The following is a 27,664-nucleotide window of genomic DNA, read 5'->3' as shown; positions in this document are numbered from 1 at the left end:
CAAAAGGCACATGTGATAAAGGACTGTTACCTAAAATGTTCAAAGAACTCTTAAAACCCAACAATAAGAAAATAACCTGATTAAAAATGGGTCAAAAACCTTAACAGACACCTCACCAAAGAAGATGCACAGATGGCAAATAAGCATGTGAAAAGATGTTCCACAGGATATGTCATCAGGAAATACAAATTAAAACAACAATGAGCCACCACTACATGGCTCTCAAATGGCCTAAATCCAGAACAATGACAATATCTAATGCTAGAGAGGATATGAAGTGACAGGAACTCTCATTTCCGGTGAGAATGCAAAATGGTATAGTCACTTTGGATGGCAATTTGAAGTTTCTACAAAATTAAAAATACTCTTGCCATATGATTCAGCAATTATGCTTCTTGGCATTTACCCAATGAAGTTGAAAACTTATGTCCACACAAAAACCTGCATATGAATGTTTATAGCAGCTTTATTCATAATTGCCAAAACTTGGAAGCAATCAAGTTGTTCTTCAGTAGGTGGGTGGATAAATAAACTGGTATATCCAGCCAATGGGATATTATTCAGTGCTAAAAACAAATGAGTTATCAAGCCATGAAAAGACATGGAGGAACCTTAAATGCATATTATTAAGTGAAAAAAGCCAGTCTGAACAGGCTATATACTATATGCATCCGACTATAGTTGAACCTTGAACAACATGGGTTTGAAATATGTGGGTCCACTTATACGCATCTTTTCCCAATAAACACAGTGGGTCCCTCTTATTAGTGGGTTTCATATCTGCAGGTTCATCCAATCCTGGATCAAAAACAGTATTTTCACATTTCCAACCACAGTTTCCCAAACACTGATTCCCAACTGTTGGTTTAATAAGCTGATGTGAAGGGCCAACGTTGGAGTCGAAAGTTATACTCGGATTTTTTATTGTGTTGGTTCAGTGCTCCTAAACCGAGATTGTTCAAGGGTCAACTGTATGACATTCTAGAAAAGACAAAATTATGGAGACAATAAAACAATCCATGGTTGTCAAGGGTTTGGGGAGGGAGAAAGGATGAACAGAGAGAACACAGAGGATTTTTAAGGCACTAAAAACACTCTGTATGATACCACAATGATGACAATATAGCATTATACCTTTGTCCAAACCCAGAGAATGTACAACACCAAGAGTGAACCATAGTGTAAATTATGGACTTTGGGTGATGATGATGTGTCAATGTAGGTGCATCAATGGTAACACCTGCACCACTCTGGTGGGGGCATGTTGATAACAGGGGAGCCTATGCATGTGTGGGGGTAGGAGGTCTTTGGAAGTCACTACGCCTTCCCTTCACTTTTCTGTGAACTTAAAACTTCTTTAAAAAACAAAATCTTAATACAAATAAAAGTTAAGTGGAGACATGGAAGATGCATAGATCCAATTTCAACTTCCTGAGATAGAAACTAAAATAATGGAGATGAAAAATAGAATTGCTTGGATTAATAGTAGATTCCACATTACAAAAGTAAAGGTAAGTGAATTTAAACACATAGTAATAAAAATAATCAAAAGTAAAACATAGAGAAAGAAGGAGATAGGGAGTGAAGGGCGGGGGGAGTGACATAGGGAGAAAACAAAAGCCAAACCGTCCGTGGGCTGTGGGACAACTTCAAGAGGCCTATTCCTTGTACACATGGAGTCTCCAAAAGGCAGAGGCAGAAAGAACATTTAAAGACATAATGGCCTAAACTTTTCCAAATTTGAAGAAAACCACTGATCTACAGTCTCAAGTAACTCAAAACCAAAGTACCAGTAACACAAAGAAAACGATACCATGTCACATTATGATTAAATTGTGCAAATGAGTAACACAAAATGCTGAAAAACAAGTGGAGGGGAAAGAAAGACGTGAACAGAGGAACAAAAATGAGGACAACAACAGATTCTTCATTGAAGAAAATGCAAACACAAAAGACAATGGGGAAACATCTTCAAAGTACATTTTTAAAAATGGCGTTCAGCATCATATGATCATTTCACTAGGTGCAGTAAAGGCATTAAGCAAAATACAACATCTATTTCTGATCAAAACTGTCGGCATACTGGGAATAGCAGATGGCTGTCTTAACTGGATAAATGGCATCTGCAATAAACCTACAGCTAATATCATAGTCAATCAAGAATGTTTTCCATCTAAGATTGGGAACAAGGCCAGCGTGTCTGCTCTTATCACTTCGATGTGGCATTATACTGGAAGTCTTAGCCAGGACAACAAGGCAATCAAAATGATATTAGACTTTTCTTTTTGTGTGTGTGAAAAATGATAAACTGATTCTAAAATCTATATGGAAATAATTCAAAGTTTCTAAATTTGCTAAAATAACTTTGAAAAAGAGAAAAATTTGGAACTCTAACACTACCTGATTTTGATTTTGTAGAGTAAAGCTATAGTAATCAAGACCATGTGCTACTGGCATACAGGTGATAAATAGCTCAATAGAACAAAATAGATCATTCAAAAATAGATTCACACATATATGTAGAGCTGAATTGTATTCAATGTGAAACAGCAATTTAGTAGAGAAAGGATAGTATTTTCAAATAAGGGTGCAAGAACCATTGGATATCCATCCATATGCAAAATATAATGAATGTAGGTCTATAATTTTAATATAAAACATAAAACTATAAAACTTATACAAATACAAAAATAACAAAAATGGTAAAATACTTGAATACTTAAATTAAAAAAGATAAAGTACAGCACATAAGCACATGAAAAGATGCTTAGAGTCATTAGAGAAATGCAAAATAATGTCACTATAAGGTACCATTACATATGTATTAGAATGGCTAAAATTTAAGACCGGTCTTATCAAGTATTGGAAGGATATATGTGACCTAGAAATCCCATATATTGGTGGTGGAAATGGAAAATGGTATAACCATTTGGAAAGAGTGTCTTAAAAATTAAACATATTCCTAATACATGTTCCAGCTATTCTACTCTTAGGTATTTATTTGAGAAATGTAAACATATGACCATACAGATATGTATACATAAGTGTTCCTAACAGCTTTATTTTAAATAGCTAAAAACTAGAAACAAACTAAATATCAAGAGTTGAATTCATGAACAAACTGTGATATTTTATTACAATGAAGTGCTACCTAGCAAAAAAAAATAAATGAACTATTGTTAAACTGTACAACATGGCTAGATCTCAAAATAACTGCTGAGTGAGTGGAAACACACAAAAGAAGAGTGCATTCTATATGATTTATTTGTATAAAATTCTAGAAAATGTAAAGTAAAAATACTATCTATAATCATAAAGCAGATTAGTGATTGCCTTGGTTTGGGGGGAGTTACAAGAGATGGCTTCAATGGGGCATTCAGAACCTTTTTGGGTAATGGGTATGTTCAGTATCTTGTCTGTTGTGATAGTTTCATGGAGGTATGCATACCTAAAAACTTAAAAAATTATACACTTTAAATATGCAGATTTTATGTTTTGGCAGTTAGTTATACCTTAATAAAGCTATTTTTAAACTTTCAAATTTCCAACTTCTGAGGAACTGGAAAGTCTAAGGGCATTGTCTCTGCACGATCACATGGCAAGAGAAGCTGTCTCTTTTTTAAGAGTCACTTGCTGTCAGGTTTGCCAAGGTCCCTATCCCTCCCCTTTGTTGCCCTCATCCTGTTTCAGTCTTTCACTTGACTGCCTTAGGAATCTGAATTCATGACTATCGATTAACTTCTTGTCTCCTGTTAACAAAGAAATATTAAAATAGTTTCTTCCACTGGTCTGAAGGAAGAAACCACCCAAATTCCTTAACTCATACTATGGTTGTCCTCTGTTACTTGGTCCCAATGATTTTCCAAATCTATTGCTTAATACTCCCTCCTCCATCAGCCCAAATATACAAGAAGCTCTATATTTTTTACACACTATTGCTCACATTTGCAAACAAGCTGTATGTTTTGGGCTTGCTTACTTAGCATGTTAATGAGATCCATGTTTAAACCATTAACAAAGAGAGAAAAATAAAAAAGGACTGCCTTTAAATTCATGCTTAGGGATTTTCGTTTCTACCAAGTGATAATTGGAAGTCGGTTTATGTCTCTGCAGGAAGGAGTCTTGGAAAGAAAAGAACCCTTGACAGCAAAATGATTTCTTGCTGTTGGGTGCAAGGTATAAGAAGTTTAAAAATAAATGACCTTACAGAAAATGAGAAATTGTAAAATCTATGATGAACCATTTCACCAGTATAGATAGGATGGTATAGATGTGATGGGCCAGGTGATACCCAGTCTTTTTATTGCCTTTAGTTCTAAATCCTCAGATGTCAAGATAGTGCTAAATCAAGTCTGTTAATTCTTAGCTATATTGGGCTAACCCAAGATGTAGATCAGGTTGCAATCTTTTATTTTTTTTCTGCAAAGTCACCCAAACCATGTCACCTTTCGTTGTTGTTGTTGTTGTTTGAAATATTCTTTTTACTCACTTGCTTCCAAGGAGAAGAATAAATAAATATTATGAGTATTGAGTTCATAACATTAGTTTGATTCTTTTTGTAATTTGTATACATACTATTAAAATGAGGTAATCATTGCTTGTATATTTTGCATGCCTATTTTAAAATTATACTCAAATATTTTAATATTTGTAATAGTTTCACATTATATACTTACAAGTAAAACTTCTCATCCCATACTGGATTCAAGTTTCCAAAAATGGTTTTAGTCCTTCTTTTGTTCTTTCCAACTTGAACTGTAACATATGGGTCACTCGACCCTGTTTTGTCTTTTGCCTGCAAGCCTTGTGCAGAAACCACTGAAATAACCAAAATAAACATTTTAATATGAAGATCTCCTCAGAAACAAAAAATAATAATGAAGGAAATCTTTTCTATCACTTTGTCCCTGTGTTTGCAGATGTATCTCCATTGCTTTCATTCTCATGTACAATAGGACTTCAGAAAATGTTTAACAAAATAATGAATACACTGAAAATTAAAACCTTCCTTTTGACTAATATGCTTTTGCCTGTAATGAATAGTAGCTATGTACATAAACATATATATATATGCTATATACTCATCTATACATTGCTGTACATGTATAGAGAAATAAGGCTGCACATGCAATATGCAAAAGGTTACCCAATGTAATTTGAAGACCTGTGATTTAAAATTTATTTATTTGTGAGTTTGCTGTCAGTACTAATCAACTCAACCCAGTAAAAGAAGCATCTTTATTTTACCTTGTGAATACAACATAAGTTAAGAGGCTTGGTAAATCTTCACATGATATATATGCTCTTACTGTTAATATTACAAGCAATTCAGAAGTTCAAATTACTAGACATCACTTAACTCAAATTGTCTTGACTCAAGGATCAATTAGATGAAGGATATTGATCCAGGAGTAAGTAAAACAATATTTTCTTATTAAAAAAAAAAAAGAAAGAAAAAAACTAACTGAAGAGATTATTCAGCGGCAGGCAGCAACAAAGCTAGCCTTGTAAACTGCAGGATACCGATCAGTATATTGTAAAACAGAACCTTCTTCCTCTGGAAGAGCTTTTGATTTAGAACAAGACACAGCTTTTGACTAGAACAAGACACAGACAGAACAAGAAATTATTTCACTTATGTAGTACATGTTTTAGAAATTTGAAGTACAAACTAGACTACTTGTAAATATCGACAAGATTGAAAATTCTACTTGTTTGACCTATCATATTGTTAGCAGTGAGTTCTAAGACACAGAAAAATCTCAATGAGGGATAAAAATGTTAAAGATTTATTTTTACCTGTAATGGTTATTTTTGCTGACCACTTAGATGTCCCATCCAGTACACTCTGTTTGGCCGCCTTTGTGTACTGCACAAAATCTTCCTTAGAAATCTGAAACATTTCTTGAATTACTTCAAACACCTCTGGCCTGTTTTTCTCCCTGATTTTCATTCTTTCTTTCATAGCTGTAATAATGGTCTGAGTCTTGTCTTCGGCACCATGCTTAGAACTCTTTTCTGCTGCTCCTATAATAGAAAAATCAGTGGTGGTGTAAATGTATGGGCAGTTACTTTTTGATGACTTGAGAGGGAGAAAAAGGAGGAGGAATATGAGAATAAATGAATGCTTTCATTCTGAGGAGTCAGAGTAGCTTTTTGGAAAGTATCAGGAGAACAAGTCCTGATGCTGAGATTCAGAACTAACCCTGTGTTGTTGGCAAGTAAATGAACCTCAACAATACCCAGTTTTCTCACTTGTATCACTGGACTAAATCAGAGGTTGTGCAAATATTTGGTTTGAATCTTCAAAAACAAACTTCAAACATAACAAGAAGAACACACACAGTCAAATGTGTTATATAGCACACATATTTACTCAATGGATAACCAAATCAAAATTGAGAAATAGATTGGATATGCATGGTGAATGTCATTCAAAAATCAATATTTTAAATACTTGTGTTCATCCAAAGTGTCTAATTATTTTTATCGGTGGCCTTTATCATAATTAAATGATTAAAATTTTCTTATAAAATGTATACCACCAGTATTATAGAGTAAGATTTTACTTGGAATAAAAGTGATTTTGTTGTTTAAAAAGATTTGAAAGCCACTGGGCTAGATTATCTCTAGAGTATCTGACAGGCCACAGCCTTGAACTTTCATTTTATAATACGGCCACAGTTTTGAATAGATTGAATTCTCACTTTCCACTCAAACTTCTTTGGATTTCTAGGACATTGTTTTTTTCTATGACTGGCCTCGACTTTCTGGGCATTTTTGTTTATAACCCAAATCCTTCTGGCAGTGAAGGATTTCCAAAAGTCCATTCTCGCACCCCTCACCTTCCACCACTACTGGGCAGATACGCTCGATACTCTCTCTGGCCTTTGGATTGCTCAATATCATACATGTAAATAGTGAACCATGATTTTAATTTTCATGGTTCCTTACTGAGTTTGAAGTGAGAAAACAAAAGCCCATGTACCGGTGTCTGCAGGAAGTGCCACTGTTGAAAGCAAACATGTTTTTGAAACAGAAGCAAAAATAGTTTTCCACTATTTTCCAAAATAGTGGAAAAAAACAAAACAAAAACCAAACAACTTGTGTAATAGCTAGTAATTATTCCAATATTCATCCACATGACTGTAAGTTTGCCTAACTTGGATTAATTTTTTCGAAATATATTTCTGAAAATAGACATACTAATATCACATAAAATGTCGAGAGATTAAATGAGATAGTTTATCTGTATAATTCCTATCACAAAGGATAGCCTCAGTAATGATTTTTTAATCTAATTCTGTGAATTTTAAGCTAATTTAAGTATAGAAGCTAAGACCAAAGGAAAAAAGATCAACTATTAACTTTCCTTTTATAAATCTATATACAATTTGACAGCAGTGCTTAAGTGAAAATCTTTATTTATTTGAAAGTATAACATTTGTTCCTTAAAGTGGAAAAAATACATTCATAATAAGGTGTAATTAGAAGTTAAAAGAGATTAATCTTCTAATGGTAGAAAGAACAGATTCTGCCTTTATCTTTTTAAAGAAAAACTTTTGAGGACAAATCAATTTGCCATTCTAAATGCCCTGGTCACCTGTTAAATTATGCTCTAGAACAGCTACGCATTTGTACATTTTGTACCTTTAAGCAATTAAGCGTGCTTGTAATTTATCAATAATGACTTAACTCCATAGTACATAATTCTTGCAAGGCAACATTAGATTAGGCTAGACTAAATACCAGTTGCAACTATTCAACAGGCAGATTTTACTACAAGTATTGGAATATTCATTAAATAGAAAAGACAGTGATGGCTTGAAAAGTTACCTGCAAGATTCAAAACCCCAAATATTTGGTTTGGAAAGGCCATCTTAAGAATGTTCAAAGAGTTAGAAGTGTCCTAAAATTCTGACTCCCTCCAAAATTTCTAAACAACTACTGTTGTGATCATCATTAGTGCTACCGAAGGCTCTAGGAAAGAGTGTTAAAGTCCCCAAGAGTTATTTAATACAAAGTCCCTATGAGTAATATAACAGTGTACCATTGTTATATTGATATTTTGGATTATTTTTTCTAAATTTAGGAAGAGCCATCTGTCAACCACCCACATAATAAGTGCTCATAACCAAATTTAAGGCTGGACTGTCAAGAGGTTTTTCATCCAAAGGAATCAAATCTCTGAACTTAATGTCTGCCTCTTGAATTCTTTTAAAGAATTAATTAGGAAATCATTTTGAAATCCTTCACCAATGCTCTTGATGTTGGAATAGAAGATTTCTACTTGTACAGACAACAGACCCATAAATTAAAATCATCTATCTTGGAGAGTAGGCTAACAGAGACTTGAGTTTAAGCCTTTTATCTGTTATTTCTATCTTTAAAAATGTAATTTTTTAACAGTTCTTTTACATTTTTGATCTGAAGAAAATGATTCAACTTAGATCTGTTTAGTTCAGAGATACAGAGGCAAATTCATAATTAATTTTTGTCACCAATCTACAAGTACTTACCATTGCCCTATTGGGTATCAAACCCACATATCTCACCCTACTCTTTAAAAATAAAACTGTTTCTTAACTAGTTGTAACTTGAATTTCTAGCGCTTTGGGTTTATTATTTTTCTTCAGGCCTATTCTGTTTATCTCAAAGTCATCAGAGATAAATTTGCATTTATATGAGTCTTCCCTCAAAATGTCCACTAGAAGTTCTAGTAGCTTCATTTAAATACAGAAATATGTCAACCACAGATCAAAAATAAATGAAATCAAAAGAGATAATGTACAGTGAAAGCATCTTATAAAGTATAATACATTATACAAATGAAATGCATCATTGTTATTTTTAAAAACATTTAATTGACTGATCAGTCAATACAATTATGAACAACAAAACTGCAAGAGAATTCAACTTTAAACAGGGGCAAACTTATCACATATGTTTCTCTTCTCTATAATTTAATGAGGCAGCCAGTTAGAATCCTTACTTTTTCTTTAATTTTCATTTATTACCCAAAACATATAAATGCCATGTGAAATTCATAATTTCACTACCTACATATGGCAATTGACAATTTCAGTATTTCTTTCAAACAATTGTCTACATACACAAAATAACTGCAATATTCTCCCTTGGTCTCAGTCTCTTCTCATTTCTCTCAACAGCAGTTCCAAAACATTTCTACTCTCTTCAAGTCACTACCTGATTCACATTACCCTCCATTCTCAGTGTGTGATCTTAACTCTTTCTTAACAGAAACAGAGGCTTTCTAAATCAATGGTTCAATTTTCTCCTTTTCCTCACAAATTAAAAAAAGAAGTAAACAACAACAAAGCAAACCTCATTTGGAGCATTAGGAGATTTCTGTGGTGTAAAAATGCTAATGTCAACTTCAAGCAGCTGCCTTGCAAAATTCTTGATCACTTATCAACTATGGACATAACTACCTGAATATACATATATCCTACATGCTAGCCAATAAAGCCAACCTTAATTAACTGTTTTCCAAGAATCTAGCACACTGCTTGGAAAATGGGATACACTCAATATGTAGAGAAGACAAGATATTTCTTAAGGGAACCTAAAATAAAATGATTTGAGCATTTAACTTGGCTCTGGATTTCATTTAATGTGTTAGAAGCTTCTTGTACACTCTGACCATAAGGCCATAATCCTGAAAGAAGAGTAAATTCAATGTAAAATGATAAACATGCTGTGGAATGCATCTTATAAAGATACAAAATACACCTGGCCCCTGGCTTCAGATTTCAAATTTTCTGAAAACAAAGGTTATTTGCCCATCATTAGAAAGCAGGATTTGGTTGGCCCATGTACTTCATACACTTAATAGTCAGCATAAGACAAGGGCATAAGTCCAAATATAAATGGAAGCAATATATCAAGAAAATCACTTTTAAATGAGACAGAAGAGCATAGTAGCTCATGATGCTTTGGATATAGAAGGAAACAATCTTGTGTGTGAATCCTGATTTGCCACTTACTAACCATTTGAAATTCGGCTAGTGACTTTATCTTTGCAAGCCTTAGTTTCTTCATCTGAAAACCAAAAGGAAAAAAACAATAATGCCTTCCTTAGCAGGGTCATGGTAAGGAGTAAGTAAATGAGATGTAAGGAGATCATGAATACAGTTTCAAAATTAATAATTGAATAAGCATAGGAATTTCAGAGTGTCAAAAGGGTTGATGATACAAGCATTTATTAAAGAATTTCACATTAACAAGAAATTTAAGGATTTTAAAACAAGCTTCGGGGAGGCTGGTTGGCTCAGTTGGTTAGAGCACAGAGCTCATAACACCAATGTCGCCGGTTCGATTCCCACTTGGGCCAGTGAGCTACACCCTCCACAACTAGGTTGATGACAACTACTTGACGTGGAGCTGATGGGTCCTGGAAAACCACACTGTTCCCCTATATTCTCCAATAAAAATTAAAAACAAACAAACAAAGCGAATTTCATGATTAAATGACCTGGGAAGCAGTTCCTTGAAAACTCTATCGTGGACAGTGCCCCACCCAAGATCTGCCATGTGCTAAGTGCTCTATGACTATTGGATAATTGGGAGCCAATGACGTGCTTGAAGAGAAAAAATAGAGTTCCAAGAAACTAGAAGAAAAAATATTTATGATAATATTAAATGTTATTGATATTGTAAATCCTACTTATTACTAATAATATTAATAAAGAAATATAATTATTGTTTTGCATTTATAAATCCTCACCTGCATTTGAGGCTCATGAACCCAGAGGAGGTAAGTAGGTGGTTAATATGCACAGAAAGCAGGAAGAGGCTCTGATTCTGAGGCATTTCCCTCTCAAGGAGTCTCTATCTAACATGAAAAACTTGATAGTGTTTCTTTCCTAGTAAAATCATTTAGGTGGGCCTGCTTCCCGTGCCTCTTCCCTTTCCCATGAAACCACATTGTTGGCATTTCCTATCCTTTCCCCTTTAGTTGTTTTACATCCAAGATAATATTAACCGTCTTCTTTTAACATGCCCTAAGTTTTTTCAAGGAACAGACCTGCGACTCCCCCAGTTTTCAAGTCAGCCACCATCTTTTTTCTTATAAAATCAAAGCCACACACCACATTTCTCACTACCAACAAAGGACTGACATTTAACAGAAAGATAATTAGAGGAGCATAGCATCATTTCCCACCCCTGGAGGTGGTCCGTGGACATCAGGGGAAGGTGGGCAAGTAGCCCTCTTTCAAGAAACTGTCACCTCCTCTAAAGTGACTCCACTGTCAGTGAGCCTGGTTCCAAAAACAAACAAAAACCACCCCCCCACACTTATACCACCCTACCGTATTCAATTATCCCATTATTTGTAAATGTAAACTTTTAGAATAACTTTAGAAACACATATTAAAAGAAGACAAAATGAGGACTACAGCTCACAATTCTATGTTAAAGCTACTACATCTCAGGAGTGCTCTCTGGATGCTCCCTTTCTTGAGATTTCCTGATCATTTCAGGGCCCAAAACTGTAATATCTGTCTCAATTAGGGAAACAAATTGAGAAAAAGTACACAATTTTCAAAATATTATTACTATGTAAGTAAAAAGAAAAAGCAAGGGAGAGATGGAAGGAGGAAAGACCTTTTTGTTCTTCTCACTTTTAGTTACATAGATTTCTCACACCTTCTTCAAAAAATAAACAACAAAAAAAGACCCCTAAAATTTAAACACTAGATTTATTTTTATTTCTCTTTTCTTAGATAGCCTCTGACGTCCAGGAACTTGGTTGATACAACTAGTTCACAGTGTCATTGAAGGCTGGCCTGAGGCTCACAGTGAGGCCATCTTGTTCTCCTGTGTGACATGAGCAGGGTCACAGGACACCGACCTCACACATGGTCCCTCTATGACTACTGAAGTGAGACAAACAAGGCGACTTCATAATTTTGTCGAAACAGAGACGAAAGCAGGGTCACTGTGCAAACCACCATATACGCGTACCAAACATCCCCTCTCCTAAGTGACCACTGTTTCTTTACTGAGTCACCTGTTACTAGCTTTACTCTAATCTGCCCTCCTTGTAGGTAAGATTTGTTAACGTGCAGAATCACAGAGGTGTTCTCACTTCCAGACAACACCTGATTTAGCTCAAACTTCTGTTTTCTAATACCTCACTGAGATGCCCTGTGGTTCACTCTTGTATGCTCTCCCTTGCAGCAATAGATAATTGCTACAGGTGTGTTCCTGACGGTCCTTCACTGGGTGGCATTGACAAATATTATTAACTCTTTTCACACTTGTGGAAAATGATGCCTAGAGAGGTTTTAAAAAATTCCAGCAATGGCAGGATGAGACACTAGATCTTTCTCAAGTATCTCAGGACTATGATATATAGATATAGATATAGATATAGATATAGATATAGATATAGATATAGATATAGATATAGATATCCATTATCCATTGCTTACGTTATGTTGAATACTTCAATGGCATGACGTAAGGCGTACTCGCTCCTTTCGTTTCGTTCCCTAACAGCAGCCTACACTAGCACCTCTCGGAGAACCCTCTAAAAATCTGTGGTTATCTGAAAGAATGATCTTGAAACAATTCCATGCTATTTCTAATGTAGTTCTCATGCCCTCATAGGTGGCTTAATCAACATTTATTAAGTAGCTCACTGTGCTGAAAGGTGTGCCAAGTTCCGGGGAAATAAAGACTATGGTCTCCACTCTACAGCAGTGGAAACACAAAATCCTGCTTCTAAGCTACGCGAGTATTCATTACATAAGCATATTTTGTGTAATTGCTGTTGAAAGAGTAGAAAGTCAAAAGTTTCCCCGATATGTGTGCACCTCTATTCATCTAAGTTTTAGGAAATATGTTTGAGGTGAGGGACAATAGCAATTACTCTCTCTTGAGCTCTAAAAGCCCAGAATACAGCTCTCACCCACAGAAGCTGCTCAATACATACAAATTACTGACTTTGTTAAGATATCGTGGTTGCAAATGTAGTAACAAAGACCAAGAAAGAGAATCAATATCTAGTTTGCAGACAGGAGTGCAGCAGCCAGATTTTCTAACATTATAAATTTGCAATGGCTAAAAGTCAGGACACAAAAGTCAGTGGGGAGCACACAGAACAAGAGAACACACCTCACAAGATGCTGCTTTCCTGAACTTTCAGTGAAATATTTACTGTCCTAATGCAAGCATTTGAAATTTCCAGTTAGGAATTAAAATTAGACAGCATATTTATTCAGTGGGACTAGGATTCCTTTTTTGGAAAGGCATAGGAAGTACAGGCCCGCTGGGTGGGGTATCATGGTATTTGCATATTTTTCCAATTTTGAAGTTGTCTCTTTTCTACTTTGAAAAGATAATAAAGAAAAATATTTACATATGATCTCTCTTCTACATGTCTCACTCTGCACACATCCTCATTCCAGCCAACATATACTTTTTTTGCTTTTTTACCCTAGTTTAAAAGTGTTACCATATAATAGTCACAACAAGTTCCTTATTAACATCGTTCAGGGTCACAAACTTCTCTTTCATTAGCTACAATTCTTCCACCATCAAATGCTTTTTCAAAGGAGGAAGGAAGGAAGGAAGGAGGGAAGGAAGGAAGGAAGGAAGGAAGGAAGGAAGGAAGGAAGGAAGGAAAAGAGACCTTTTTAGATAGGACACAAATGAGTTAAAGAAAAGCAGGCAGAATCTGCTACTGCCACTGGCCTGGAATTGAGAGGGGAAGTCAGTTCTCTTTTCTTAAGGATTGATCTTTTTTTCTCCTTTGGTCTCCTCTGTTCCTACTCATCACTCTGCATAGCTGTCAGCCTTGGGCCGGGAAGAGTAAGGTGTAGGAACCACCACCAAGTAAAATCCGATAAAGAGGAGCTGAGATGAGACTGTCTGGGGGAACTTATTTGATGTGTCCATGGGTCTCTGAACCTTCAAAGAAGTACCAAAGCAGTGAATGGGATTTTACAATCACTTGGTTTAATTCCACCTGACTGAAGTATTTAAGTCACAGATCCAAGACTTGATGGGAATGAGATACCGAATTCTAATCAATTTGAAGTAACTTTAAATACTCTCTTTTCCTGCCTCATTGGTCAGGCCATGAGTAGAGTCTTTTGTTTGTTTGTTTTGTTTTGAGAGAGAGAGAGAGAGAGAGAGAGAGAGAGAGAATGTGAATTGCAGAAAAGGATTACCAAAATAATAAGTGTCCTAGAAACCTGAAGAAAACTATTATTTCAAGTATTTGAAACACTGTCATATGCAATAGAAGCCAATTTAGTAAATATTTTTTTAAAGGCAAAATTTGACTTAAAAAACAAAAGTTACAGGGGGCAGGACTTGGTTCAAATTTTAATTTATAAGCTAGAATTTTCCAGTGATAAATTCAGCTGTCTAAATTTCCCCTGGAGTTGGTGTTCAAACAGAGATTGAATGACCACTTTGAGAAAAAACAGAGAAACTTTTTAGGTCTATAGGGGGCTGCATTAGCTGTACCTTCAAACTCAGATTTCTCTTATTTTTTTCACTCTTTCCTTTGCTTTCAATGTTGGCATACATGGAAATATCTCACACAAGGTGTTATTGCAAATTTCTGGCTTAAAGCAAAGAATAAGAGCAATTTCTTAAGGAAATGTCACCGATTCTGTAGGGACGATTTCAAATTGTACTGATAGTTATTGTAGAAAATGGTGAAGTTGAATTCATATCCTTGTAAAACCTTTCTGTTCAGTGCAAGAGAGTATGTATGGGTTTTAGTGAAGAAGTAAGGAGGTGTTATTAAAGAAAATATCCACATCCTAGGGTATATATATATCCATCCTCATTTTTCTGCAATATTTTTTATTCTTCCAATTTATATGTGCATTTTAATAAATAACCTCAATGAAAATTTTGCCTAATTTATTGACCAATATCCAGTAATCCATGGTGTCTTAAGAAATAGAAATATATTACAAAAATGTTCCTAAAGATTAATGAATGGGTGGCATCTCCCTTCTCTAAGACTGAAAGAAGAATGAACTTATTTCTTAGGTATATTGTGCATCTTTTTTTTTTTAAGGGATTTGAGCCATTTGTTTCTAGATGGCAATATTTTTCCTAAGTGTTTTCTCAAACATCACTGACCTAATATGTTTATTTTTTAAGATGTCTATTTTACAATTCATTTTTAAATTAAGTGAACTGAATTTTAGAAGGATTAAGAGATTTTGCAAGTAAGCTGACTGAGTAATATTGAGTTAAGCCCCCTTACTTTTCAGCAGATATTCCTAAATGTATACTTTTTTATTTTTTAAAGAAATACTACTTTTTCTTTAACGATGCATTTATTACCATTAACAGCCTCAATGTGATCTGACTGTGTAGGGAGAAAACTAATCAGGGAGAGACTATAGAATGTGCATGACTATTACTACAAAAGCCAGTTGTGACAATATTTCTGATTTAATCTTTATTTTGACATTTTCCTCTGTCCCTCCTTGATTTCGGGGAACCCAGGCATCTTACACTGATGGCATTCATATAAACAATAAACAGAGGGGGCAATCTTTAAATGTGAAAAAAAAACACATTATTTGCAAATAAAAATTCATGTTTAAATATATTTCTTGGGCAATGCTTTCTTAGTTATTTAAGGTTAGCAGACACGACCAAATAAATGAAGCAGTGAGAAGTCCGTAATATGTATTATAGAGTGTGATGTTTTGGCATTTCTGTATCTAATATAAAATATCAGTACAAAGAATTTTTAAAGACAGAATCGTGCGACTTCATGAAAAGGGAAAAAAAAAGAGAAATATGTAATATACAGGTCTTGTTGCTGCTAACCATTAGTATAGGGTTTTTTCTTTCCTTGATGGTGGTAAAAAGACCTCATTTTCATAACATACTAGTCATTGTGGGGATTAATTAGAAATGCCTGTAAAGCATGTAAGGTTCTTGAAGAAGGCATTATATAAATACAAAACAATATATTTTAAAGTTGGTTTGTTTAGAGAAAGAATTTTTTGGGGGAACAGAAAATTTAAGATAACTTGTCATACAGGTTGATGTGACATGTACCTATTCAGACGTGTGTAGGGATGGAGAGGCCACTGATATTCATTGAACATCTACTTGTGCCAGACTCTTAGCAGAGACTATTTCATTTAGTATTCCCAATAACCCTCTGGGGTAATCTTAATATTCTTGTTCGTTTGGTGGAGGAAAATAAAACCCTGAGAAGTTACAATGCTTGCCCACAGTCACATATCTGGTAACTTAGATTTGTCTTTAACCTTCAAACACAAGACTTCCTAATTCCAAGGCCTGTGTGGGGCTGTAGACAAACATGGCTCCTTCAGGCAGGCACCAACTAGACTTGGGAGGAATTCAAGATGCTGTAAGCGCAGGGGTGTGCCTTACATTGCCCCTGTTGAGGAACACGACTTTAGGTATTCCCACTTACCATATCGGGCTATTATGAGATGAAAGTGAAAAAATAGACTGGAAGTCACTTGAACGTTTTCTACTTGATGTGAGTGCATCTGCCTTCCAAGTACTCACTCTGAGGAGCCCAATAGTGCTGAGCTCAACACCACAGGGAGGCATAACCCACTATATGACTGGCTGGGTGGGCAGTATGCATTCCTTTGTATAAGTGATAGGCGGGGAGAAGTAGCATGTCTTGAAAACCAGCTCTAGAGAACTACTCTCAAATCATACAGGATAAGGCAGGCTCTGTCTACCCCCTTGCTCAGCCTAATCAAGTACTCACTCTGCAAACAGTCAGCGCTGAGGAGGTCCTGACACTTCTCGTGGCACTTCACTCCGCACTCCAAACACTTCATGCCTTGCCGGGCAATGCCCCACAGGAGCCCTTCACACTCATAGCAGTAGGTGGGTGCCGTAGCTGTCCAGACCTCAAAATTGTGTGGGGTGGTGGAAGACATAGGGTAGATTAATGCCTGCAAGGTCTTCTTGAAGACATGCATTTTCTGTGAAGGAGAGAGAAATTACCAAACAAGCCAGAAGTGATGGACAAGCCATTTTATCACTTTCCCTTGAAAATGCTATTTTGGGTGAGTCCTGTGATTACTGATTTAAGTGATGCCAGTAAGCACAGTAACTCTACTCACTTATTCTTCTCGCAGTGTTCTGGGGCCCAATTCAATTATTAGAACACAAAGAACTCCCTAATCTTCCATATTGGACTGGGCTGCACTATTGTGCAAACTTCTTTCATTGCAATATAGAGCTCTAATTACTTGACAATGTCTATGTCCCTGACTTACTGTAAAATCCATGAGGACGGGGATGATAAACATCTTCCTCAAAGCTGCATCAATCCTCAGAGCCTAAGCTAGTCTCTGGCTGGAGATAGGTGCTCAGGAAACATTAACTTAAAAAAAAAATGAATTTATATTACTATCTTTGGTCTAAGTCGGTGCTTGGTAAAATCGTAAAATAGATGAAAAGTATTCTCAATGCTGACCCTACGTGTCTAGAAACATCCTCTCCCATGTTTTATATGCTACCAAGGTCTCTCTCCCGACTCTGTACCCTCTCTGGCACTTCACATCTCCCCAAGCCCCAAACTATGCTTCCTCTATAATTCTTTCTGCAGGGAACTGGTTTCATTGCCTGTCACTTAGGAAGGATCATAGCAACTAATTCACAAGACAGCAACTGTAACCAATAAGGTTAAATGTGGCACTCTCCCATGGTGATTTATATTTTAAAGGGAGATAATTTTTATAGCATGAGGAAAGATTTTCTAATGGCAAACCAATCCACTGAACAAGTAGCTAGGATATCTGAGTTCCCTAGGATAGGCCTGATCAAATAATATTTAAAATGGGTTTCCTTAGTCAGGGACTGTCTTCCATATGTCTCTCCTTAGTGCCTAAACATTGCCTATCACTGTCCCTGGCACATAGTAGAGGTACAACACACTTTTCTCATGAAAGAAATGAATGTTCTGTCACTTAAGAGTCTTGTAATCTACAGAGAGGTTTAAGGTCTCTAAGTTTCATTTTCCTCTTCTGTCCTGCCTATCTAAGGTATTATTTGACAATCAAATTGTATGATGGCAAACATCTTTCATAGACTTCAAAATACTAAATAAATGCTAATAATTGATATTGATAATGGACTTTTCAATCAACAACTGTAGGCCAGTAGAAATAGAGACTTGTTTAGAAGAGGCCTCTAGGGTTCTCATACCCCACCATGCTTTGCGACTTCCTGAGAGAACACTAGAACTCTCTGAAGTTACATTTACAGATAATTTCACACAACTGCCTGATGCATATGAAACATATTTATATAACTCCTGTAAGAGACTAGCTGATAAGCAATGTGAGAAGGGAAGCATTTATATTTTGCGTTAATCATCCTTAAAACTCATTTCAGAATATCTTCCTACAGCATTGAAATGGCCAACTTTCCATTATTTTTAATTCCACAGTATGGTAACAACTTACTTCCCTGTATTATTACACTTTCTTCATTGTATGTTTTCCCAGAATATGTGTGGTAATGGTACAGGGAGATTCCTAGCTAGGGAGTTAAACTTTACTAAAAATACTTCTTAAGTACTTTGAACAACAGGATCCAGCCTTGCTAGTCCATGAGGAGGGTCCGGCCAAAGCTCTTCAAGTGAATCTACAGAGCAGCGGTCTCGTCAAATATGGCAGTAACTCAAGTGGGAGACCCCACGTTAGGGTTTATACAGAGAACAACTAGAGTCATCATTTTCCAAAGACAGCTTATGCCAAGTAAATCTCTTGGGTTTGTTTCATAATGAATATATCTTGCAAAGAACTGTTAAGAGTTCTGTTAGAATTAGGAGCATGTATTATTTATCTTTGCTTCCCCTTTACTGCCTAGCAAAGTGGGCATCTTCAGTACCATTAAAATGAATTGAATGATTCTTGGCATAACAGATCTTCCAGGAGCTGTCCATAGCTTCCTGTTCTCGCTGAGCTGAGGGACTAAGGGTGTGTGTGTGTGTGTGTGTGTGTGTGTGTGTGTGTGTGTAATATAGTATTGTTGGTTTATTCGGTGATTTTTTTGTTTGTCGTAATAGGGGAAAATTAATAATTCTAACTTAATAGAAGAGTGGGAGGGAGTAGAAGAGAAAAAATACAGAAAAAAGTAAGAAATACATATGAACGTAGAAGCAGATTTGAGCAAGGAGTTATTTTTTGAACACAAATTCATATTTTAAGAGTAAGTAAATAATTAATACATTTTTCTAATACCTTACGTTCATTGTCTTTTTATTGAATTCAAGTGACATATATGTTAGTCCTCTAAATCTGTAGGCTACAGTAGGAGTAATAAATATAAGAAACACTTGGTAAAAAAATTAAACATGCTGGAAGAAAACAAATAAAAGAGTTCTGAAAAGATAGCTGAGAAGATTTCTTGAAATGTTTGGTTTGATTTGGTTAAGGAGCCATGATCCATTTCATGAAAAGAAAGAGTGACGCTAATTTCAAAAAATAAGAAACATGAAAAATTTACTAGATAGCATGTTGAAACTCAATTGAATGAGGCATTAAAACAAGCCAATACATAAAAGCTATAATAGCTGGAGGAAAATATTGGATAATTTACTACAGGGTATATATCCACAGTCTCAAGGAATTGATAATGAGTCTTTTTCATTCCTGATTTTTGTGATACAAGCATGTTGAAAATTACTTTAAAATAAATGGCATATAGATGATGTATTATAGAACTGTACACCTGAAATCTGTGTAACTTTACTAATAATTGTCACCCTAATAAACTTTAATTTAAAAAATAAAATTAACACAAAATTTAATTTAAAAATAAATTAATACAAAATTTAATTTAAAAAATAAAATTAATACAAAAAATGTCTTACTCCTGAAAAGCATAAGATAGAATGATGGTCAGTTTAGAAACTCATTAAATGAATAGCCAAGGGAAACATGTAAAACTACGTCTCATAATAGGGGATTCTTACATCTTGGGGAATACTGCATCTCGGGGGGAAAGAAGATGCAGCAAAATAAGACCAAATCAAACAAGATTATAAGAAGGGCAGAGAGTGAGATTTTTGTGGAATAAGGCATAAAAGATAAGAGGCACTGATTGAAAGACAGAAGAAAAGAAGGGGAAACACTAAAATTAGCCATGGACCTGGGAAATGGAAGTCTGTAACTCACCATTAGGAGTTGCATTAAAGGGAAGGAAACATTGTTTGTTGTTATTGTTGTTGTTTTTAACGTAGTGTTTAGAGACGGCAGAGATCTAAGGAGGTACAACTTCTAACAGGATCCTAGCTGAAGTGAAAGGATGGGACTGGGTAGTTACCAAGAGAGGGTCTCTGGCCTAGGTAAAGCAGGAACCGAACATATGGAGAGGGTGGTCCCCAAAACAAGTGGGGCTGTAATTACTGCAACTAGGACCCAAGCACAGAGAGGAACCAGCAATTTGGGAGACTTGCTGCTAATCTATTTTAAATGTTTCTAAACTTTTAAAATCTTCTACAACAAACATGTATCATTTTCTAAAATGTAAGTATTTTCTGATTGTAATAAAATGCATGCTTATTGTAAACATAATTCTAAAATACAAAAATCACCAAAATTTAAGAAATAAAAAGTTTTCAATTTAATTTTTCAGTTAGGAATGGTCTGATGTATATTCTCCCAGTATTTTTTTTTTTTTTAATAGACAGAATGGGAGAATTTTGCAATTAGGAAAGAACCAATAAAGATTTTTTTGGTTTTACTGAAGTGATTTTGCATTACTGAAATAAAAAAGGAGGCATTTTTTATTATGTGTAGATACTGTTTTAATCTGTAGAAAAGAGGTAAGGAAAGTTTTGATTGTAAGCCTTTGTAACCAAGTACAACCTATAGACTACAAGGGAAGGATGCTCATAGTCTACACAAATATTTTGTTAAAAACTATTCCAAGAAACTGGAATTTAAGGTGACTTGACCTACTACATCATATTTGAACAATTAGGACACTGGAAGGAAGTGAATTGCCTCTCCTAGATGAGGAAATTAAAATGAGTCTGAGAAATAAAACAATCAGGCTTCCTGCCAAGAGCAATGACTAGTGTTTTTAGACTACCAGTATTCCAATCTACCAACTGTTAGTACTTAGAACAGGAACAAAGCTCGTCTGCCTCTATTTGCCATATATCATTTCTCTTTTCCCCTACTATGTTAACCACTACAAATTAACTTCTGTTTTCCTCTTCAGCCTGTGGGTTTCCCTCATGGAATTATGAAACCCATGCCTTTCCCATACTCGAAAAAAAAAAAAAAATCACATTTGGGTAATTCCAAGAAAAAGTATGTTTCTTATTTTGAAGCATTTTTTTTTGTGTGTGTGTACTTGATGTGAGCTTTTCAGAAATTAAATCTATTTGCTGTCCTGTATCATTTTGCTATTTCTGGACAAAGTCATCAGAAATATTTCCAGAGCAAAGATTAGGTACAATGTGACCTTTGAAATTTGTTATAAACATGAAGACAGAATAATGGTAGGATAAGTTCCTGAGTATAGAAACAGACATCATTTCAGGACTAATTTACTCAGTTAAATCGTTTTTCTGTAACAGAAAATGCAGAAAATAAGTTATATGCCTATCCACAGAAGATGATCAGTAATTTGTTTTTTCACTTGTATTGTTTTATGACAGATACTAACTATCATTGATGTAAGTAAATTGTGGGGTGAGTCCAAATGCTCTCTAGTATGACAAAACCTGATCTGAAAACAAATTAGGATAGTTTTGTCATGTACTGTAAGTATCCATTTTTCCCGAATTCAAACTTTCAATGAGAATGTATATATATGACAATTAATAATGTCACATTAATAATGGGTGTGGTATGAGATGAGTAATTTATTAAATATGAGGCCAAAAAATAATGTGAATTTCTCCACTGGGGAAAACTTTAGTCATTTTAATGTGGAAAGTAATTTGTATTGCTTTGGAGAAAGACAGAGTTCTTAAAAATCTCCTGACAGAAGCCCTGAAAGAGCTGGAAGGAGGCTTAGTATACTGTAAAAAGAAAGGGAAGAGGGTGAGAGATCACATTCTGCTGTTCCAAACAAAGTAATCATGGAGCTATGGACAACTGTGGGGTGAAAGGAGTTAATAATGAAGATAGTAAGTAATATTTACTACATACTTATGTGTCAAAAATGGTTGAAGTGCTTTCTCTTTGTTATCTTATTTGATTTCCCCAACAATGCTCTAGAAATATCACTATATTCAGTGCACATATTGAAAAACTGACCTGGCAAGATGGCAGACTAAGTTAATATAGCCCACTAGAGAAGTGTTGGAAAAATATTTTAATATGTAAAAGAGCTGAAAAGAAATTCCCCAGGTACCTGAAAAAGGAAGGGAGGAAGAAAGAAAGAAGGAAGGAAGGAAGGAAGGAAGGAAGGAAGGAAGGAAGGAAGGAAGGAAGGAAGGAAGGAAGGAAGGAAGGAAGGAAGGAAGGAAGGAAGGAAGGAAGGAAGGAAGGAAGGAAGGAAGAAAGAAAGAAAGAAAGAAAGAAAGAAAGAAAGAAAGAAAGAAAGAAAGAAAGAAAGAAAGAAAGAAAGAAAAACATAATGCCAGAATTACAAATGTTGATTCCGTGGGAACCCAAGAGATGTATTTGGGATCCTTTTAAACTCCTTGGGCTGGGAATTTGGAGTTTTCAGATCATTTTCAGACGTAACATTTAGACTTGCTTTCTTTCTAATGTGGGCCTTGAGGGTAGTAACGAGAGCCTAAGCATTTTCAGAGCTGTATGTTTTGTCCCCCCCAGAACAGAATTATTAACCCCCAAATTTGAGAAGTATGTTTATTGAATTAATCTATAAAAAGATAAATTCTCATATTGAATTTTAAAATTAACCTTTGTGAGCTATACATAAAACACATTAAGATTTAAAGAAAGGGCTAGAAAAAGTATCAAGGAAATTTGACTTATCAATCTAGTGTAGCTGTATTAATATCACATAGAATACATTTTAAGAAAAAAACATTTAAGAGAGGATTATTAGTAAAAGTTGAAAGAAACAATTTATCAGGAATATAGAAGTCCCCAAACTAATATATCCAACAGAAAAAGCTCATATGGGATACCTACAAAATTGATTAAGCCATAAAACAATTCTCAATTAAGTACAAAGACTAAATATATTATCCATGTCCTCTGAACACAATACAGTAACAAAAATTAAGCCTGTGTGACTTATCTTTGGAGATTAAAGAGAACACTTTCTAAATAACTAATAAGTCAAAATATTAATCAATGGATCATTTATGAAATAATTATATCTCAACAATGAAAACACTGTTTATAAAACTTGTATGATGCAGCTAAAATGTATTAAGAGGAAAATGAATCGTTTTAAATGCATATGTTAAAAGAAAAAAGAAAATTATGTTAAAATAGACAATTGTGGTAGAAAAGAGACAGAAAACCTTTGAAGGTTGAAAAAGGAATAAAATGAAAGAATACACAAGGAATGGACATATTCTCTTTCTAACACTGAGTCATGGCTACTAGGTGTATACATTATTATTTATTCCCTTCACTTATATTGTAAATATTATCTTGTCTGCATGCAATAGTTAATAACAACAATAAAAAATAAGGAACTATACATTCAACTCAATAAATTATAAAAGCAGCATCAGGATAAATACCAAGAGAATAGAGGATGAATCTAAATAAGACAAAGCAGAAATAAATAAATAAATAAAATAAAAAACAAAGAAATACTATGGAGTCAATAAAACAAATGCCAGAGATATTGCTTGCAGTTCTGATTTTACAAGAGTGAAAAAAATACAAGTAAATGATAAATGATAAAAAGATAGCAGCACAAGTTTTATACATAATTATATAAAAAATTTGATATTAAATTTGAAAATTTAGAAAAAAGGAAAACTTTCTGGAAACATATAGATGATCAAAACTGACTCTAGAGTAAATGTTTAAAGAACATGGATACAACTATTATATTAAATAAATTGATTCAGTCGTCAAATAATTACCCTCCAAAAAATTGAAAGATAGTTTTAGTGGCAAATTTTACCAGTCGTCCAAGGTATAGCAACACTTATTTTATGCAAGCCATCCCAGAGAAATGACAAGAAGTTTAGTTCCCCAACTTATTTTATGAAAGTACTTGATTATTGATGACAAAATTGTCACACAGTAAACCATAAGCCATCTATGAACATAGATGCAGAAATTTTATATAATTAGCAAATGTTGAGAAAAATCAAGGCTAAGAGTGTTTCAATAACTTGCTCAAGTTCTCAGAGCTAGTAAATGGTGGGGTTGGGCCAACATTTATCTCAAGCCAAAGGCTGTGATCTTGAGAAAGACAGAAGCAGGACCAATAGCAAACCGTGTAAACAAGATCATCTTTAAGTTTGGTATCGTTACTGCTGGTTCCCAAGTCAGCACTCCCTGGAATCTGACCCTTAGCTGCAAAAGTGAGAGGGAGGCAGTGAAATTAGCATGTACTCTCCGAATACCTCAACACAAGTACCTGCCCCACTTCTCTGAATGCCACCTGCTCTGCCTGTAAGACATAGCTTTTTTTTTTTAAATTCTTACAAACTGTGAGATAAGTATTATTACTTTCATTTTAAGAATGATGTAAACAAGTCTCAGGGCATCAAAGGATATTGATAAGAAACAAGTTCTCGGAGGTACTAAGAGGTGGCGCTGAGATTCTAATTCAGGATCATATAATTTCAACACTTGTCCATGTGGCTTGAAAAGATTTTTGTCCCTGAGCAGGAGTCCAGAGGACTGGATATATATAGGCCTACAACTTCTGGATTCAAACCTGGGTACCAGACAGGTGTTCTGACCTGCTTCCTCCTTCCACGTGATCGCTCTAGTGTCTTGCTGGGAATACAGACCAGGTCTGATCTCCTGATTACTCCCACACTTAGTTTTCCTCACTCCCTTTCATTGGGCCTGAATTCCATCATTGGAAGAAGGACCCACACTCTCCTAGACAAACCAACCCTTACTGAGAATTGACAAATCCTGGAAACATGCCATTAGACCAGCTTTCTAAACATGGTCATCAAGCCAGCTAGAAAAATCAGCTTTCTAGAATCCCTTTTAGGCTTGGTGAATGGGATTCCTCCCTTGACTTGAGTTTCCCATAACGCTCATCTGAGCCTGTCTTAGTTTAAATACTGCTGCCTGCTAGAAGCTTCCATTATGCCCTGTAGCAATAGTGGGTACAAAACATCGTATCTCAGCTCCCCTCCCACTATCTTCCAGTCTCACCACTGCAGAGACTTTTTTAGCCAAATTGTTCATTGCCTTATTTCCAGATTCTGAGACATTGCTTGACACAGAGTAGTCAATTAATATTTGTTTAATTATCGAATTCATTTACTTTGATTGCCCCACTGTTGGGTTCATACCTAGGAAACTATCACTCTGAGAGCAAGAATAAATCTGGGCAGTGTGGTTCCAGGCAGGCTACTGCTGTGGTATCTGGATACTAGATTTTTATTCTTTCTTCTGTTATTAAGCCAGATGGATATGTTCAGAAACTGTAATCGTTAGGGGTTTATTAGACTGAGATTCCCAATCAGCTCCAATAGCTCCTCATGGGTGATCTAGGATTGGTGATGGAGGGGGCACCTCATCATGGCAGTGTGCTTCACCTACTGCCAACAGAGTCTAATGGACTGCTGACCCACTGTCATCTTGCATAAGACTTTAGAGCCCTTTCCTGCTTCGGAAGAGATGACTGAGCTTTCTACCGTGCACCTCTTTAATTACAATAGAATTACTAACATTTGATATTTCTACAAAGCCGGGCCATTTTCCTTTACATAAAGGCAAATATTTCATGCTTTCATATTGAGGATGTATAGGAAGACTTTCAGCAAAGAGAAGTGGAAATGATTCACTTCAACATTTATGTTAGTTGCCCATGTAACCAGTTAATGTGACAGCTTGTCAAGAGTGACGTTTAATATGCCTGTTGTACAGAAGTCATATTTCATTTACTTTTTGAGACATGGGCCCTAGGGAAATGGGCTTGATGAGTTTGAGAGGGAGCTGATGGATACTATTTATTTACCCACCACCCACACAGAAAACTCTTTTGCATAGGCCTTCTGAAATCAAAGAAGGGAAATGACATTAAATTGATGAAAAGTAGATTAACAGTTGATTTAACCATAAAATGAGGGTACACTCCCTGCCAGAGCCTCAGAAAATGTAGTAACATTCCTCTAACTTCTATTGCTCTTCTCTTAGCTTTTCATAGCAATGAGTATTTGTGCTTCAAACCAATTGCCATATTTTAAAATATAAGAAAGGAACAATGGAGGAGCACATCAATAAAAACTCTTGAACTTGATTATTTCTTTGAAAGCAAAAGACTAGATACTTCAAGATTCAGCAAGCAATACAGGGCTTTCTCATACACCAGAGAATGTTTCCCTTCTCTTGAATCCAAACTGTGTTCAAAATATTACACAGCATCTTACAGCTCTGGGAAAGCAGCCATATTCTTTAATCCTGTGGCACAAAGGAAATGCTTTAACTTGCTGTAGCACCCAGATATTCCAATGACTATGTATAGTTTTGCTGATACATGTTGAGATCTAGAAAGTTTGTTGATAAGATCTAGGAAATGTTGGCTATTGGAAGATGACAAGGGCCAGAAGAAGAGAATGAGAAATATAAATGTAAATAATAGTGTCTAAATGTCAAGTGTACAGAAATTTATAACAGGTAATATTTTTGGTGAAAGTTTTATTTTATAAGAATGACAAAGCCACTAAATTTGAGAGAGGTAAAGTATATTAATTTCCATAAAGAAGGGCACAGATAAATTGTTTTGAATAAAAGCCCCCACAGAGTGTCTGCGTGGGATGGAGCTACAGGGCACAACATCCACTGCACATTAGAGCTGACTGAGTTTTAAAAAACCTCTTCTACTCAGGCTAACACCTGACACCAATTAAATCAGAATCAATGGGAGTAAGACCCAGACATGGGTTGTTTTAAAGTTCCCCTAGGTAATGCTGAGGAGCCAAATTTAAGAATCCCTGACCTAGATATTTGCAGCCTACTTGTATCTTCTAATTGGTTTTCATTCAGCAAGAAAATACAAAGCTTCTACCTCACGATGGTGTACGAAACAATAGAAATGAAAATATTTAACCAGAATGACAAACAAAATACAGTACTGCCCTCAGGGATAGCAGTCAAAAAGGAAAGATTTATGCCAAATAATCAAATTAATTGTTATAACAAAAATAATAAAACCAGCAGCTCATCCTTATCATTTCCTATACCCTAGATTCTGCTGGGTGTTAAACATGAATCCACTCTCTTAGTCCTCAGTCTTGTCACCTCGATGCACCGATGAGAGAACCTGGGTTTAGAGAAAGTTACATAAGTTGCCAGATGCAACAAAGATAATTTAGTGGTGCAGATGTGACTTACCCGAAGCAGCCCTCACTCTTAACTATAGTACATTGTGGAGGTTGTGAGTAAAGGCTAGAAAAGCCCAGCGGAGGAAACTAATATTTCAGCCAGAAGGGAAGAAGGACGTTTGGGAAAGCCTCATCAAGGAGGCAAAATTTGAACTATTAAAAATTTAGCAGGATTTTTTTTTCAGG

The 27,664-nt window shown here is 35.3% G+C and overlaps 1 protein-coding gene across 3 annotated transcripts in view; it reads right to left on the bottom strand.

Annotated features, from left to right (window-relative positions):
- The window catches only part of UNC13C (unc-13 homolog C), a 505,001-nt gene that overhangs the window by 276,708 nt on the left and 200,629 nt on the right, over nucleotides 1-27,664 (bottom strand). For all 3 annotated transcript variants that reach the window (XM_074327724.2, XM_074327725.2, XM_074327726.2), the window contains exons 7-9: nucleotides 16,763-16,982; nucleotides 5,800-6,027; nucleotides 4,677-4,818 (exon numbers count right to left, since the gene is read on the bottom strand). In XM_074327724.2, coding sequence (XP_074183825.2) covers nucleotides 4,677-4,818; nucleotides 5,800-6,027; nucleotides 16,763-16,982 — 590 coding nt within the window. The remainder of the gene's footprint in view (nucleotides 1-4,676; nucleotides 4,819-5,799; nucleotides 6,028-16,762; nucleotides 16,983-27,664) is intronic.

Source organism: Rhinolophus sinicus, chromosome 3 (assembly GCF_057876585.1).
Source record: "Rhinolophus sinicus isolate RSI-liver-muscle chromosome 3, RSI-T2T, whole genome shotgun sequence".
Taxonomy (NCBI): domain Eukaryota; kingdom Metazoa; phylum Chordata; class Mammalia; order Chiroptera; family Rhinolophidae; genus Rhinolophus; species Rhinolophus sinicus.
Note: the sequence above shows the minus strand (reverse complement) of the source record. Positions and strands in the feature narration are given on the sequence as shown.